The sequence below is a fragment of the Hemitrygon akajei genome, chromosome 1, assembly GCF_048418815.1.
Source record: "Hemitrygon akajei chromosome 1, sHemAka1.3, whole genome shotgun sequence".
In the NCBI taxonomy this organism is placed as follows: Eukaryota; Metazoa; Chordata; class Chondrichthyes; order Myliobatiformes; family Dasyatidae; genus Hemitrygon; species Hemitrygon akajei.
This window is the reverse complement of record NC_133124.1, coordinates 86,963,337-86,980,837: the sequence shown is the minus strand read 5'-3', so window position 1 is coordinate 86,980,837 and position 17,501 is coordinate 86,963,337. Positions and strand designations below refer to the sequence as shown.

At 37.9% G+C, this 17,501-nt stretch overlaps 3 protein-coding genes across 8 annotated transcripts in view; 2 read left to right on the top strand and 1 right to left on the bottom strand.

The window, feature by feature from the left end:
* The window catches only part of ndufv2 (NADH:ubiquinone oxidoreductase core subunit V2), a 59,068-nt gene extending 57,656 nt beyond the window's left edge, over positions 1 to 1,412 (top strand). The window contains exon 8 of the mRNA XM_073047365.1: positions 1,225 to 1,412. Within this exon, the coding sequence (XP_072903466.1) occupies positions 1,225 to 1,318 (94 nt within the window). The 3' untranslated portion in view covers positions 1,319 to 1,412. The remainder of the gene's footprint in view (positions 1 to 1,224) is intronic.
* acss2l (acyl-CoA synthetase short chain family member 2 like) overlaps positions 1 to 10,224 on the bottom strand; it is a 153,248-nt gene extending 143,024 nt beyond the window's left edge. For all 3 annotated transcript variants that reach the window (XM_073047416.1, XM_073047407.1, XM_073047396.1), the window contains exon 1: positions 10,054 to 10,224. Coding sequence is in view for 1 of the 3 variants with exons in the window: in XM_073047396.1 (XP_072903497.1) it covers positions 10,054 to 10,069 (16 nt within the window). In the remaining 2 variants the exon portion in view is untranslated. The remainder of the gene's footprint in view (positions 1 to 10,053) is intronic.
* A 252-nt stretch (positions 10,225 to 10,476) lies between these two features.
* Positions 10,477 to 17,501, top strand: part of ankrd12 (ankyrin repeat domain 12) — a 198,332-nt gene continuing 191,307 nt past the window's right edge. For 2 of the 4 annotated variants that reach the window (XM_073047339.1, XM_073047313.1), the window contains exon 1: positions 10,553 to 10,696. The gene's annotated coding sequence lies outside the window, so the exon portion shown is untranslated. The other 2 variants (XM_073047322.1, XM_073047332.1) reach the window with 2 other exon arrangements.

The window sequence follows — 17,501 nt, the reverse complement described above, 5'->3', positions numbered from 1 at the left end:
GTAAGCAACCTGGAAAGGGTCCATTGTAGCTAGAAGGTGGGATTTTATGTAATACATTATCAGCTGCTCAAAGCACTTCATGATTGTTGAGGTCAGTGCCACTGGTGGTAATCATTTAGGCTAGTTATTGCCTCTCTCTTGGACACCAGAATGATGGTGACTGCCTTGAAGCCTGCAGGAACAGTGGACTGTTGCAAAGGGATATTAAAGATGTCCGTTACAATTTGGTGACATGATTGATCACAGAATTCAACACCTTTCCCACATCGTGCCACTAGATATTCCACCCACAAGTATTCACTATTATTTGTCCAATCTCTACAAGAAGCATCTGTAGTAGACTCTTTCCCTCATTTTATATTTTTCACCTGGAGTGACTCAACATCTAACACTTGGTACTTGTATCCTTGGTACAATCTTTGGTACTTTCTGATCTCTCAGCATCTTCATCCAAAAACTAGTTTCACAGGAACACTATCTCACCCAGCTCTAGCATGCATATACAATTCTCAATTTGAATGGAGTTCTTTTGAAACTGCTTATTTGACATCTGTCTCTGGATCAACAGAAATTTCTACCTAAATAATGGAAAGCAGTGTCTTAACACTAAAGCAAACTGTTCTCTCGGCTCCAAGAAGAGGAACCTGGCTAGAGGCTACCATGACTTTTATCTTTCTTGACCACCAAAGACTGCTCAGCTCCATCTCATTAATGTTACTCAATTGTAGCACTGCTTAAATTCTCAGATTTTCGGTACTACTAGGCTTGATCATTCCAAAGTCCTTCTGTCTGGGCTCCCATTTTCCACTCATTGTAAATTTGTTCTCCAACTCAATTACCCATATTATAACTAACAAAAGCTCTATCCACCAAATATTTGCTCTCTCTGAACTCCTCTGGGAATTCTCTTCACATCCTTCTAGATGTTTAGTACTTCGACCAATCGTTTAGATACCTGCTCTCACATGACTGTTAAATTTAAACACTTAATTTGATCTGTTAAGTGTTAGATATGTACTTTAAAGCATGCAGTTAGAGATGTTCAGAAAAAAAAATCCTTTTTCACACTTAAGCTTTAAGATGGCTCCGTGTTGAGTGTCTATACTAGGTAGTGTTGAATACAAGCACATTCTGAAGATGGCTGAATGGTGCATAGTTTGCAAAAACATTTTTCTCTGTGATATTTACACAAAATGCTTCATTATCTTTTTTTTTCCTTTTTAGGAGTGGGCGATTTTCTTGCGAGCCAGCTGGAGGTTTAACTTCATTGTTAGAACCACCCAAGGGACCTGGTTTTGGACTTCAGCCAGGACTTTAACTAATGTAGCTGGTAATGTCTTGAACTGATGGTGTCTCAGTATCTGTTCACAAACAGAATGTATATAATAAAATGTTTTTTCCTCATACTATAATCCTGAGCTCAATTCTTTTGTCCTCTATTATTGAATATATAAACTGGCTTTCATTCATGAAGCCACCCCTGCCGCTCCCCTCCCACTTTGTACTACAACATTTAATACACATGGAAAGCTACTCATTATCTTCCCAAGTATTTGTAGCATGCCACACAAGAAGGTACTCATGTCATTTCTACACCCCCCATGATATTCTGATGCAACAGATCAACCCATTCAATTTCAGACATTTAGTTCAGACAGTGGATTAAAAGCTGTTCAGCCCCCCATGAAATCTTATAAAATTAGAATTTCATAGTTAAGATTTTTATAATTCATACATGAAGACAGTGTACATGTACCTAATTTTGGTAGAATGTTTAGTTAAAGAGAATGAACATTTGGCATTAATCGATAGATATGTTCTGGATTAGTTCTTCTATTAGGCATTCTGTAATCCATCCTACACCTATGTTTTCTCCTGAATATCAGGTAGTAATCTGTATACTTTGTTAAAGACATAAAAAAGACGATGGAGAAGAGTTCCCTCCATCTTTGAAACTGGCATTTTATTACATTAGAAGTAAGGAAGCTACATATCCAGAAATCGGTAAATTCATTTCACAAGGAGTGGATGCCATTTTGGGCAAATGAAAACTGAAAGATAAAACATAGCATGGCACTACACTGTCTCTGATGCCAAAGATAACTCAAATGGACCCTAATCCCCTACCACAGCCTTTTAAACTAGTGCAAATCAAAATTAAATCAATGAACAAAAATTGCGGTATATACACATGCTTTGTTAAAAATAATTTGTAGTTTTCCGTTAAGTACTTAATTGTAAAAACTTATACAAAGTTGGTTTTATTATAGAATGTACTTGTCCGTCCCTTGATACACTTGGTGTAGTGATCTACTTAAACTACTGCAGTCACTGATATAGCTATTTTAAAATTTAAAAAAATTTAAGCGCACTCACAATGATGTGCACCTTGGAGACGGTATTGCCATATGTCACCTGAAATTGTTCTTCCAAACAGTTGAAGGTATATCCAGATCGTGGATGCTTTGAGTTTTTTTTAAAAATAAAGAACCTCAGGTAATGGTTTAAATGGAGCCACAGAACACTGGTGACAGATAGCTGTCAAACATTATTGTTAGTGGAAGATGCAGAGATGAGGGTTTATAGCTTCCTCATCACAGAAGCTACAGGCTTTCACGAGAAAGCCTGTGAACTCCAGCAGCTAAAGTACAGCTGTTACATTGATGTAGTTAATGTAGAGTCTTGCAGTAATGGTTTAGACGTCAATGAAAGTAACAGCTCTGAATATCATGGATACTGTGTGGCAGAAATGGTATGTTAATTATTTGAGCCTTAATAGGTAGAGGCATGTTTTCTTTTAGCTGTGATTGGGACTGAATGCTGCAATCCTTGCTTATCTTAAGCATATTGTGGTTGAAGCAAGCTGAGTTTAAGGTAACTGAACGTTGAGATGATCATCATCCATTTGTGCCAAGTTTGACATCAGCTATGTGAGATTTCAATCTAATCCTTATCGACTTTAGTTTTATGTGGCTTTCTCTGATCATTTTTTTTAAAAAAATCAATGTTTCCTCTTTGCTGGAACCATTTATGCCCAGGTCCTGTTCTGTATAGGGACTCTGAAATACCCAAATCTCACATCTAAATTAGACCAACTGCTGGTAAACTTTTAAGTTTTATAGTTTCTACATGTAGCTTCAATTAAACAAATGTGATTTCTAATGATCAATCGTACATCTGATAATTCTGTGCTTGTTACTAAGATGCCATGAGCTAATCCTGCTATATACTTTCAAACAGGTGACTAACAACTGATTCTGAATGTATTCCAAGAAGCTACAGAACAAGTTTAGCAACATTAACAGTGGGAACTGGTTTCTTGATTTTAATTTAAAAAGTTTGCGCAACATAGTTCCCAGCATTCTAGCTCCTGGCATGCAGTTGGTCCACCCACACTGAATTATGTAGCCAGTAACAGAACTCCAGATAAGTATCACTGCTGAATTAGCTTACCGTTTAATCAGCCACTACAGTCAATCTTAAAAAATCTGTTTGGCTTTAAAACATTTTAATATTCAGCTGTGCCCTTATTGAGCCAAATCATTTGTCTATTCAATAGCAAAAACCAGATACTTTATCTCAACAAATGCTCTCTTACCTGAATATTCTAACATTATAGTTTAGGATGCATTTACTAGGGTACCATAAAGACCATAATTAACACAAATGCAGAGAATATAAAACAACTTTGATTTTACTATTACTTTGTACATTCAATATTACATACTGTATTATATCCAGCAGCACTATGGAAGTACTTGCTTAATGCTAACTGCATTGGCTTAAAGTAGCAGTTCACCAACTTCAAGGTCAGTTACAGATTGACAAATGCTTGCCCTATTAGTAATACCCATATTCTGTGAATAAATGTGAAAGACATCTATTTGTAAAATTACTAATGAATATCAGCATAACATTTAACATGCAATTATTCAATAGTAAATAGAGACTATAGTTATTTTGACCTCTAACATGCTCATTATTTATAGCAACAGCAGTGTGTTTTTTTCTTAGTTGGACAAAATAGCTTGATAACCTTCATATACATCTAGAGGACATCAGGCACACTACAGAAATGGATTAACATAACTGCAGACAAAACAAGCAATTTGCATGAAATTCATAATAAGCCTTCATAATTTAAAAAATTAGCTTCAGCTTGGGGAATCATTTGAAATATTTCTAAAGATCTTTTCATTCTTGAACTAAAAGCAGATCATTGCTTTAAAGTGAAAAGAATTTACCCTTCAACGAAAACAGTGACCCAAATTGAAAACAAAATTCTAGCCTAAAAATATTTGCCATCTGTTTCTGACAACTGTAAAACTAAGAACAATTTCAAATATGATAACTGGGTAAAAGAACTTAGAACAGTACAACACAGGAACAGGCCTTTTGTCCCATTATATTGTGCTGACCTAATTAACTTAGTTTTGCCAATGGATGGGAACATATTCCTCCATTTTCTCCTTGTAACACATACGTACTTTCTAAATGAAGGCACCCAGTAAACCTCTTCTGCACTCTCCAGAACCTCCCCATCCTTCCTGTAGTGGTGTAACCAAAATTGTCAAAATGCAATAATGTTAATTTTTTTAAAAATGGGAAATAGTTGCAAATTAAAGTCTCAAAATGACCTGTAGTTGTATAAAATTTGTACATTATGATTATTATATTGATTACAAGTATCAGGCACAACTTACGTCAACACAAAGCAATCCCCATTAGCTTCTCCTTATGGTAGGGAATGGATTACTTAGTTACTTCTCCATCCCTTCCATACAAATCTAGACAGTGAGCATCATCACAAAGAATTGGGACCTTCCTAGTCCAGTGTATTACAAATACTAAATTGTGCACTTAAGGAAATGAAAATAGGAAACAACCAGTAGTTTCTGGTGGAAACAGCTTACCATCGTTAATGTACTCCCTAATATGGCTGCTGAAATGGAATCAAAATATGACAAATGTCAGTAACTGTATGTCTCCACTCACCTTAACAGCCAGTGGCCAGCTACGTCAATTCCACTTCCCATTCCTACACTGATGTGTCTCAAACCTGCTGTTATCAACATTGATGTCTACTACTCTCCTCTCTTCCACCCCACTTTTAGTTTCTCCTTATCCCTCTGGCCCCATTATCCCCTTCCCTTTCCTCTTAGGACCCATCCATCATCCACACCTTCATCCCTCTGGTTCCTCACCTCCCCTTAACACCATGGTCTACTGTCTTCTATCAGATTCCATATTCGTCAGTGCTTTGACTTCCTCCCGTCACCTCCAAGCTTCTCACATCATTCCCATTCCTCCCTCCACCTACTCATTTTCCTCCTCTTGCCCGGATTCACCCATCATCCGCCAGCTTGTGCTTGTCCCATTACCCCATTTCTTTTTGTTCTAACTTTTGCCCTCTTTGTTTTCAATTATAATTAAGGGTCTCAGCTCAAAATGTTGACTGTTCATTTCCCTCCATAGATACTGCCTGATCTGCTGAGTTCCTCCAGAATTTTTTTTTGTCTTGTTCCAGATTCCCATAATTTGTTGTCTCTTGTCTCCAATATAACTATAAACTTTCATGACAACTTGCACGGAAAGAACAATACATTTTATGATGCAATTTATCCAGAGAATGAGAGCTAGGTTTAACCAGAACTCAGATTTAGATTTGATCATAATCTTGGTCCAAATACAAGTCATATAATTAAATTCCAGAGAGTAACTTAGTGTGACATCAAATAACAATGATAAAACTTAAGTCCACAGGTATCAAAAAAAAATATTTCATTGGTTGAAGTGATACCTTACAAATAAGATGGTTGAGGTTAGAAATCAATTATCACGACTCTAGAATGTCACTTGACAACCAAAAAAGGCAGTGGATGCAACCATCTTCTACTTCATCAGAGATTTTCTTTCCATCAAAAGGTTGGAAGTGGAGACTTCACCAGAACAATTCACTTGCAAGTCCTCAGTAGATAAAACAACCCATGCCTGCTTGCAACAGGATCCAGCAGATAGATAACAAGTAACATTTGTCACAAATATGTCAAACAATTACAATCTTCAATAAATGCCATCCACCTACTCTTGACAATAACATTACTATCTAAAATTCTATGAATATCAACATCCTTAAGGTCACTACAGACTCAGACTAAACTAAACTCACCACATGCATACTATGGTTACTACAGATCATAATCTAGGTACTTGATGACAAATGACTCATTTCTCATTTCTCAATCAGCCTAAGCTTTACCACCATTTAAAATGCACAAGCCAGGTAAGACTGAATACTCTCCACTTGCCAAGATCAATGAAGTTCAAACAAATGATCAATATTCAGTACAAAGCCTCCCACTTGATTAATAAGGCACCATTTAAAAAAAGAGCCTCTAGTTTACTACAACAGCATTTTTGAAAGCCACAATCTCCATCACCTGGCAGGCATATAGGAACAGCACTATGAAATGCTCGCAGTCACACACAGGCCTGATCTGGAAACAACGGCAGTCCACCATCCTCATTGAGTCTAAATCCTTGAATTCTCTCTCCACAGCACTTTCAAAATACCTTCACCAGAAAGACAGCAACATTTCAAGTTAGTAGTTAGGCAATCAAGGATGGACAATAAATGAGTCTTGCCAGCAAGACCCACATTCTAAATGAATAATCAAAAATATTCAAATTGAAAGACTACATGTAGAGAGAATCCAAAATGATAGAACATAAGAGAAAAAATGTAGTTTACAATAAACATGAAATATAGTCATTTCATGAAAGTTGTGAGTAAATTTCTGCTCATATTAGTTTTAGCTTCACAAAGCCAAGTCCATCCAAATTACTAACAAAAGTTGTGATCCTTGTTTTAGTTTTAGAAATAAGTTGTTAGCTAGTTTTCCCATCTCTGAGCAGCTTCTACAATCTTAAGGCACATTTATAAATACTTTGGAGCATTTTATTTTCCTGTATCAGCTGCATTGGAACATAAACTGACCCTAGTTTATTCCAAAAGTTTCTCCTCTAACACATTTTGCCTTAATAAATCCACCTAATTTTTCTTATCAAGTTTTAATACTATACTCAATTCTTTCTGCATCTTCTCCAACACAAGTATTACTGGTTTACAGTTACTGTGTTTATCCTTGCCCCCTTTTAAACAAGAATGTGACACTCGCAATCTTCTATTCAGTAGCAACTCTATAGCTACTTGGAAAATGACAGTCAAGGACTGCTAATTCCCACAGTAGCCTAGGAAGCATCCCATACAGAGTACATGCTTTAATCCGGTTTCAGTACAATTAGCTTTTCGGGCAGCCCCATTGTATAAATTTAGCCCTTACTATATCTAAACCAAGTTTTTTGGTAATGGAAAAGTAAATAAATTAAAGCAGAAATATAGCAATTTAGGAAAATTTAATACAAATCAAAATGGCTTTATGAAAGTCAGTTTATTGTCATACACAAATATAGGTGAAACAGAAAACTTGTGGCAGCATCACAGGCACATAAGCAACATTCACCTGAAAAACAGATTTTAACATTTTTAAAAAAAATAAAAAACAAAATTAGAACAAAAGTCCATTTTAGTCCAAAGTGATCAAATAGTTAAGTTAAATTCCTGATGTAGGTTTCAGACTGAAACGTAGACTATTTATTCCTATCTATAGCTGATGCTCGACTTGCTGAGCTCCTCCATCATTTTGTGTTGCCAAAGGTAAATGTTAGACAAACTTGCTTGAATTCTGAGGAAATGACAGGAAGATGTGATAAGGGAACCTGCAGCTGTAGTGCATTTAGATTACCTAAAGGCACTTAACAAGTTGCCACACAGGAGGCTAGTGCATAAATTAAATGTGCAGGGCTTTGGCAGAAATGCAGTGGCATAGATTGAAAAATGGAACTGAAATAAATGTACCTCTCCCATCAGCCCCTCCAGCCCTTTACCTTTCCAAGGCATCTGCTTCACCAGTCACCTTCTATCTATACGTCCTTCCCCTCCTCCCACCTTTCTATTCTGGCCTCTTCCCCCTTCCTTTCCAGTCCTGAAGAGACTGTTCATTAATTTCCATAGCCTGACCTGCTGAGAAGTTGCTCTGGGATAAATAAGTCCTTTTCAATCAGGAGTGTTGTAACTAATGGTGTACTCCGTGGTTTGGATGGCTTTCAATTGTTTACATTAATGACCTGAAGGGAACAAAATGAAAGGTTTCCAAGCTTGCTGATACACAAATTAGGTAAAAAGGTATGCTATACCAAAGACATTCAGATTCTGCATCAGTATATTTATAGATTAAATGACTTGAGCAAAAAACCTGATAAAAATGGAGTTTACTGCAGGGAAGGACAAGGTTACATGAGCAAAGAGGAATCTAGGTATTCTTATGCATAAATTGGTAGAGATTGATTTTGATGTTCTCACAGGAGGGCAAGTCATGAATTACATGACATGGGTGCAAAACAAGAGTTAATTAATTTTAAACTGGTGTACAAGTTTCAGAAGGTAGAGAATCTCTGGAATTCTCTTTCACCCAAGGGAGGTGAATGCCCAATCATTAGATATGGTTAAGGTTGAGGTACTCCAGCAACGGAGGCACATCAAGGCTATCATGGCAGCCTACTATTGCTGGTGTTCTCAGTTTAGTAGCTCAGCTCTACACTGGACTTTCTTCTATAGCTGTTACATTTCAATATGCATTTTGTTAGTTTTTTTACGTCAATGCATTGTGTATTTGATCTGTATAAACAGCAAGCAAGACAAGCTTTTCACCATCTCAGTACATATGACAATAAGCCAATTCCAAAAACACGTAGTCATGCCTTTATTTTCCTTTCAGTCCCTATTCAGTGCGACCTGTCCTTTTCCGGTTTATTTGCCTGCAGAATATGTTTGTAATCGATTTTGTTTTAAGAAGGCACAAAAAGGAAAATAATTGGTTTGGACTCAATCCATTTGCAGTCAAAATGAATTAAACATAAAGAGAAGTGTGTGTGTGTTTTGCTCAGGATTTCCAATATCTGCAAGATCTCGTGTTTACAACTGAAACCCACGTCAGATTTAAACAGAAAAACAAAATTATAAGCCATGTTAATGTTAAAGTAATTTTATTAAACTACACGGAATACAGGAAATAAGGTCTTTAATAGTTCATATTCATACAGGAAATGCATACTTTAAACAAAAACAAATTTTCAGAGTTCAGTTAAAATAATTACACTTCCTTTCTAGACGGCACTGGCTTTTGTTTTAACAAAATCAATTTCATTGCAAATACAAAGAAAAAACATTTTCTCAATGCTATATACTTTAAGGGCCACAGTATTGCAATCAACCCTGTTCGACCTCTCAATTGTCTTCACACTTTCTCCGCCGCTCCCTAAGCAGATAGAACACTGCCCACAACATTCCCAGGGACCGCGCATGCGCCCTACCATCCCAGACATCTGGCCGCCAGGCTCCCCTTCCTCAGCACAGCAGCCAGTGTTTCTAAGATAACGCTCATAAATAATTCATATTAGACTTCTGCGACATCTGAACACCAAAGATCTAACTCTTTAAACAATGAGGCACATTCAGCATCTCCGCACTTAGTCACCCCACCCCCATTATTTCCATATCAATCCAGTCGGCGCCGGAGTAATCTCCATCCTGCATATGCGCAAACTGCTGCCAGACTCCAAACCTCACCCCTCCCCCAACGCCCAGTCCTACTGCGCCTGTGTATGCTGCGACAATCGGACCAACGCCCTACACTCCACTAACGGCGGCAGGCTGGCACCGTTCTGCGCCTGCGCGCCAATGGATCTCGCTTGGGCTCGCGCTCGCGCAAGCGCACTCGTTTCCTTCTGCCCCGTCACGAACCATCGCCTCCGCAGAATCGCCGCTCACAAGCAACTACCGCATACAACAGCGCCTGCGCACATTCCTTCTACACCCCCACCATAAAACAAGAGTAGAAAGCATCGTTCTGCATTTAATCCCCAACTGCGTCCTAATCCTCATCTAGACAATGACTAAAATCAAATAAACATTCGACGATTTTTTTTACCAACCGTCTTGCAGATCCATTTTACCAACAGGACGACCGAATCAACCTGTATTTTTAAAAAAATACAAAGCCACTTTCATGCGACAGCTACTCGATATTCTTTCGATCGTTGCAGAGCCTCTCTACCCTTTTCTAGAACTTTCCAGTCTCTTCGGAGACGTTACGTCACAAATTATCAAACGCCGCCGTTGAATGCTGGGAACGGTGCTTTGCCACCGTAGTTATTAAACTTATAAGAACACAAAGTGTTTTAGGGGAAAAACAAACCATAGCACATCCTAGAGAATTTGAAGATTGTTTCTACATTAGGTGCTTTAAAAATTGAAAATCGATGACAGGAACGGGCTGACGTGAACCAAACATCCAATCAGATGGCCTGTAACAAAAGTCTTGGGTTTGTGGGTCACGTGAGGGAGTTACGTCCAACCAGAGGAAACGTTGGGCCCGCGGAAAGTCAAAGGCCGTCCCGGAGATGGAACCTTATCAAAGGTCTCGCCGTTTATAATTTCTCTCTTTTTAATATTGTATATTAATAAAATACGTTATAGTATCGGTAGCCCGTTTTTCGGTGGGATTGCAGCGTATATTGTTTGTTTGCAAGTCCGGAAATTTTTCAGCGCGTTTCCACAACACGTCCCTTCAACAAGGTAAAGGCCGTGAGCGATATGATGTTTTAATAGGAAAGAGCGAACGAAGGCCCGCAGTAGCAATCAGATATTGTGTGTTGTGCGGCTGGGTCATGGCTACCAGGAGGCGTGTATGATGAGTCTCATTCTCTCTGTTGAACGGCGTATATATACATATTTCGGAGGTGGGGTGGGGGCTGAATTTATATTGTTTAATGTTGCCAACTGCTCGCTTTTTTATTTCCTTGATGTCCTGCGTTGGTACGTTCCCCAGCGATTTAAGGATTGTGGAGTAAATATTTGCTCAGATAACTGTTTAATGAGTACTGCATTGAGTGCAGCGTAGAGGTAATGCTCTCTTTGTTGATTGAGTACATGCTAAAATGCAGTCGAAGATGTTTCAAGGTTTACCTTGGCAGAAGTAGTTTGGTACCTTTTATAATTTAAGTTAGTGATAATATGATTCGACAGTAGCTTCTCAGTGCTGCAGCTTTGTGAGGTACGGTGGTGGTGACGCGTCTGCACTGAACTAAAATGGCTTTATGGTTGTAGTCGCTTAGTGGTAAAGCAGCATTGTATATAGACTACTTGAAGCCGTTTTACAAATATTACAAGTAACACTAGTAATCCCATAATGACATGATGCTGGCGTAATGAAAGGAAGAAATGAAGTCTTGTCAACCATTTCCTTTTAAGTATTGGATAATTGAAGTGTAGGGTGGTTGAGTCGTGGTGGTGGGGTGGTGTTTGGGCAGAGGAAGGGAAAGTGATTCAAATTAAATCTGTTGATAATTGAGGTACTGTTTTATGTTAATATTGAGCGATGTAGATTTAATTTAATCCTTTAAATTTAATAATGATCTGTATTGTGATAGTATGAAATGCAATTGTCTAGGGAATGTAGACATTTTAAATCTCAAAAATCGTGATTTTTTTTGTTGTGTGTACGTCTGCCTGTGAAATCGGATTTAGATCACGGAGGGAATTGGGACCAGTTTTTCTGTAAACAGGAAATGGTTTAATGTTGGTTTTAAAAGCTTTATTTATAGCGCATAAAAATGTGCGCAAGTAACTATGCTCTTTCAATGCGCTTGAAATGTAGGCTCTGACTATGAAGTAGTTCATACTGCAGGTTTAATAGACCCTTAATGGCATTAATTTATTTTCACCTCCCCGCCCCCCCCCCACGGGAGTACTCAAGGTGGTGGGGGTAGTAGCATTGTACTATGATTACCCATTTAAAGATTCTAATTGAGAGCTCCTTTCGTATGTTTTATTCTAACAATGTAAATAGCACGTGAAATCTATGTGAAATCTTTTGTCATTGAATAATTGACATTTTTTCCACCCTGTAATCTGTGAAAGAAGCCGAATGTCACTTTTGCTTGTATTTCAGCAATGCATCCCTGTGGCTTTGAGTGCCAAGAATATGTTAAATATGTCAAGAGTTATTTCACTTGTATTTTTATTATACTATAAAGGCTGTTCTCTTATGCTTGGGAGTGCAATAGCATTTAGAGTAGATTAAATAACTGTACACAGAATCTGGTTCAATACCACCAGCATATGTGATGAAATTTGTGTTTTGCAGTAGCAGTATTTTGCAATACATAATAATAACTAGTAATTACAATAAGTGGGTGTGTATAGAGCAAAAACAGGAAAAAGGTGTCCAATGTCCATATAGAAATGTGATGGTGGAGAGGAAGAAACTGTTCCTGAAACACTGAGTGTGTACCACCACCTTGATGGTAGCAGTGAGAAGAGGGTATGTCCTGGGTGTTGGAGGTCCTTAATGACAGATGCCACCTTTTTGAGGCTTTGCCTTTGGAATGTGTCCTCAATGCTGGAGAGGCTGGAGCCTGTGATGGAATTGGCAGAGATTACAATTTTCTGCAGCTTTTTCCCAATCCTATGCAGTGGTCCCTCCATAACAGGCAGTGATACAATCGGTTAGAATGTTCTCCACCCCTTCCTAAAGTCCATGATCAATTCCTTTGACTTATTGATGTTTAGTGCAAGGATTTGTTGTGACATCACATGCTTCCTATTCAGTTTTTTATATTGCACCTTGCTTTCACTATGAATGCAAGAAATTTTTCTATGCACTCAAATGCATACTTCAGCCAAACATTAGTAAAACTTCATGCCATACATTTGGATAATGTCTCAATGGACTAGAACAGAGTTCCCAACCTTTTTTTATACTATGGATCTCTGCCAGGTTGGAAACCCCTGGACTAGGATAGAAAGATAGAAAAGCATTATGTACAGTGTCTATGCAAATATCTTGGGCACCCTAGAGTTCTCTATATCAATTTTGTTCTACATGTTTTTTGTCGTCTTCATTAGTGTGTCAGCAGAAAAGAGCAAACATTCATTAAAAACATGATACAAAGAAAATTTTAATATTTAATTAAAGAAGGTAACATGAAGTAATAGACTACTTTTCAAATAAAAACTTGGTTACGGTGTATAGTCTAGAGAATGATTAAACGCAGATAACAAGTAAGTGCTAATTATCAATGACGCAATGAGTTGAATGAACTGAAACAGAAATGGATGCAGAGGGAATCAAACTGGGCAAAGGACAACTAAACTAAAAGGTGAATGTGTGGTAGCTGTGACATTTCTTACACCATGGCAAAAGTGAGCATAGCAGCAAGATACAAGGTGGTCATCCTGCATCAAAACAAATACACAAGGAGTCAGGTGCTGAACAATATCAGCAAATGCTCTGGACTGACGACACAAAATGTGAATTTTTTAGCTCAGGCAGGAGGCAGTCTGTCCTTACAAGAGCTGGAGAGTATCTGCAGCCAACATGTTTGGGGCTGTATTTCTGCGAATGGAGTTGGTGATCTGGTCAAACTTAATGGAATCTGCAATGCTAAGTATAAGCAGATTCTTATCCATCACAAAATACCATCAGGGAGGCATCTGATTGATCCCAACTTCATTCTGCAGTAGGACAATAACCCCGAACACACGGCCAAGGTCATAAAGAACTATCTTCAGCGAAAAGAAGAACAAGAAGGTCTGCAACTGATGGTGTGGCTTCTGCTGAGCCATGATCTCAACATCACCGAGGCTGTCTGTGATTACCTGGGCAGACAGAGTCAAGCAAGACAGCCAAAGCCTACAGAAGAACTGTGGCAAGTTCTCCAAAATGCTTGGAGCAATCTACCAGCTAATTTTCTTATTAAAATACACAAGTGTTCTTAAGAGAATTGATGCAGTTTTAAAGTGAAAGGATGGTCATACTGAGCATTGGATTTAGGTTTTTTTATGGTTTACTGCTCTTTATGGTTTTTTTTGATATTCAGAAACTTCTCATTTCATTATTTTTGTTAGCATCTTCACTTTACAGATTTATTTTACATGTGCCGACGACCTACACAATAGTGGGAGGCAGAATACATCAAAGTGACTTAAAATCTAATATAACTTGAAGGAGCATTGAAAACTGAAGTCTTTTAGTGTATCATTGAATCCTGGATAAGCTTTTTTGACCTTAAAGCTGATTAGAAATTAATGTTTCTTTTTCAGCTCACTAATATCTACATGTGGTTCTAATATATGAAACAAAAAAAATGTGCTGGAGTAGGCCATAAGGTTCCTTGTGCCTGGTCCACCATCAGTAAAATTATTGTTGATTTGATCTATGTCCGCCTTTACTTCCTTGCATGTTTTCACTTACCCTTAGATCCCCAACACACCAAAGACTACATGGGCCGTAAATATATTTAATAATTTTGGCTGCACAGCTTTTTGGTTTTGTGTTTTCCAGAAATTCGTATATATTCCAAGAGGGAAAAAATCCTCTTTTGCTCCCATAAAATATTGTTTTTCCTTGTGTGCTTGTCCAATTTCTTTTTGAAAACCTTGATTACCTGTTTCTATGATTATGTGGAGTAAGTCCTTCCTAAGAGTGGTGACCTGAATTGGAAGCAGTACTCCCAATTGTGGCTTAACTGGTGTTTAATACATATAGAACTTCAGTCATTGCAGTTTTACTCTACATTTCTTTTTGAGATCTGCGAGCCCTATTGTTTTGCTAACAGTAGTCACGTCTGCTAGCTTCAAGTATGTGTGATTACAGAAGTTATTTGGTATTTCCTGTTAATTTTGGGATATTGGGAGAATAAGTCTTAGGAATCGGTTCAAAATTGAGTTATAAAGTATGTTGTCTACAGCTTAACCTATGTGAATTTTAATTTCATGTTATACAAATCAATGAAAATGAATCTGATTCTGATTTCAATAGCATTTATTGTGATGATGCAGATTTACTGCTGTGATTGACTTCACAATGACCCTGACTGCCTAAGCTTCAGAAGTAGCTAATCAGTTTGTGATGGTTTGGGATGTTTTGAGATCACATGAAGCCATAAGTGAACATCTTTTTACTCAAAATACTAAACTTTTACATTTATTGTGGAATTCTGTTTTATTTTGACCTGCGAATAAAAACAGTTGATTGGCATTGAATCCTACTTTAATCGTTCTGTTTTTGATCTTTTTATCTGATCAAACAGATTGATAATTTCGACTAATCAATGTAGCAGTCGGTGTAGCATTGGATGCTTTGCCACTGACAGTTGCCTTTTTCCAAATAGCTTTAGTCCAAAATCATACATGGTTCACTGTCTGCATTTTTCATACCACAATAACTGGCTGTCACTTGAATTGCTGTTTGATGTTGAATTATTGTTGGTCTGTACTACTTGCTACTAAATGTTAACTATCAAATTTAGTTTAATACTGGACTGTTTCAGGGATTACAAAGATATACTAATTTAAGCATTCAATGAGATCGGTAAGATGAGTTCAAGTCTCAAAGGAAAGTGTTTTATTCTTTATTTCTCATGACTATTTTAATTATTTTATGATGGTGTAATTTACAGGGTTACCATTGAAATCTATTTGTGATTGATGTTAGTGTCTAAATCAGAGAAGCTACATGTATTTATAATGATCATGTTATGACTATCAATTGCAGGCAGAGGAAGTGGGTATAACCTCTAATGAATTAAAGAGAAAAGTACTTAACATATGGAGAGGTACTAAAAATGACAACCTGGATAGTGTTCAGAATTCCATGCTTAGGGAGGTGCAATAAATACACCTGTATCTTGGGAAATGAGAGAAACCCGAAATTAATAATATTGGCATCCTAATGTTACAAGTTTAATAGTTCCATTTAATGTCAGAGAAATATATACAGTATACATCCTGAAATCCTCGTTCTTTGCAGACATCTACAAAAACAGAAATGTATCAAAGAATGAGTTACAGTAAAAACATTAGAATACCAAAGACCCCCGCTCTCCCTCTCTCACACAAGCGGCAGAAAAGCAATTACCCTTCCCCCACCCACTTCTGCAAAAAGCAACAGCACCCTCCGCCCACAAAGCATGCAATAAGCAAGGCCCCCAATAAAGACCATGATCTGTAGTACAACAAAAACTAATCTATATGCAACAGGCTGTCACCCTAATAAAGAGAAAATGTGTCTTCTTCCACAGTGGGGTTGGGGGAACATAACACAACTCGCTGATTTGTGCTGTTAAAAGTCTGTCATGTTGCTTTTTTTTTGAGTTCTGAGACTCTGGAATTGACAAGTCTTTCCCCAATGACAAGACAAAAAGAGAGCTTGACTGGCCAAGTACAGAGCACCCGACCGCTAGTCTGTTCCTTTTTGTCCTGCGGCACTTCAGTTGGCAGCATACTGGCTTAGAGTCAGCCTATCCCCAGTGCTGCGAAACCTCAGAACCCCAAAGGCACACTCATCTTCTAGGTGTGTCCTTGGGATATCAAAAAGTGGCCGGTCATGAGCACCAGAGAGCGGGCCCCAGCACTGCAAAAAAAATGAAGTCTGAGTGTAACTCCAGGTCAGAGTCTTCAACAGAACCCCATTCACCATGAAAGGGTAAAGGAGAATCATCAAAGTTTCAAATCAAGCTGTTTTCGCAGATGAATGTGAAGGAGTTGCAATTTAACGTCATCATGACTCCACCTATAAGCCTGTTATTAGTTGATTAGTCTGTTACTAAATTTCTAGTATTTTTGTCAATAGTCAAATGGACTTGACTGGAATAACATTTGATTCAGCTTGTTTTGCAGTACATATATACTGTAACTGAAATATTTGGCTTAGTACTAGGTGTAGTCCTTTGAAAAGGTATTCAGTCCCTAGCCCTTTGTCCATACAAATGATTATTACAACCAGGGATTTTGATCAATTTAACTGGGGATTTTATTTGTAAATCATACGTTCCTTTTTTCACAGTACAGTCAAAACCAGAAAATTGTAAAATATGATACACTAAAAACTCAAACTGAAATGCTGGCAATTCAAAAGTACTTAATTGAACTACCTCTTGCAGCTATTCCAGCCAGTAGTTTTTATTGTACTTGCTTCATGCACTGGTATATACTGTCTTCAGTTGGCCAGGAGCAAATGTCGTCAGGTGGTGCCCAACCTTCACAAAGTGTTTCAATCCTTAACCACTACACTCTCCAGATTTGCTCTAATAGATCTGCACAATGTGATGGAGCAAGATTTGTCCATTCGTCTTTCCAAAATTGCTCAAGCAGTGCTAGGTTAGTTGGAAGTAGTGGTGGGCAGCAATCTTGAGGTCTTGCCAGAGATGTTCGATTGGATTAAGGGTTAGGACTCTGACTTGGTCCACTCAAGTACAGGCTCAAGGGCCTGTTCTCATTGGAATTCAGAAGAATGCGTGGGGATCTCATTGAAACATACAAATGTTGAAAGGACTAGATAGGGTGGATATGGAGAGCATGTTTTCTATGGTGGGGATAT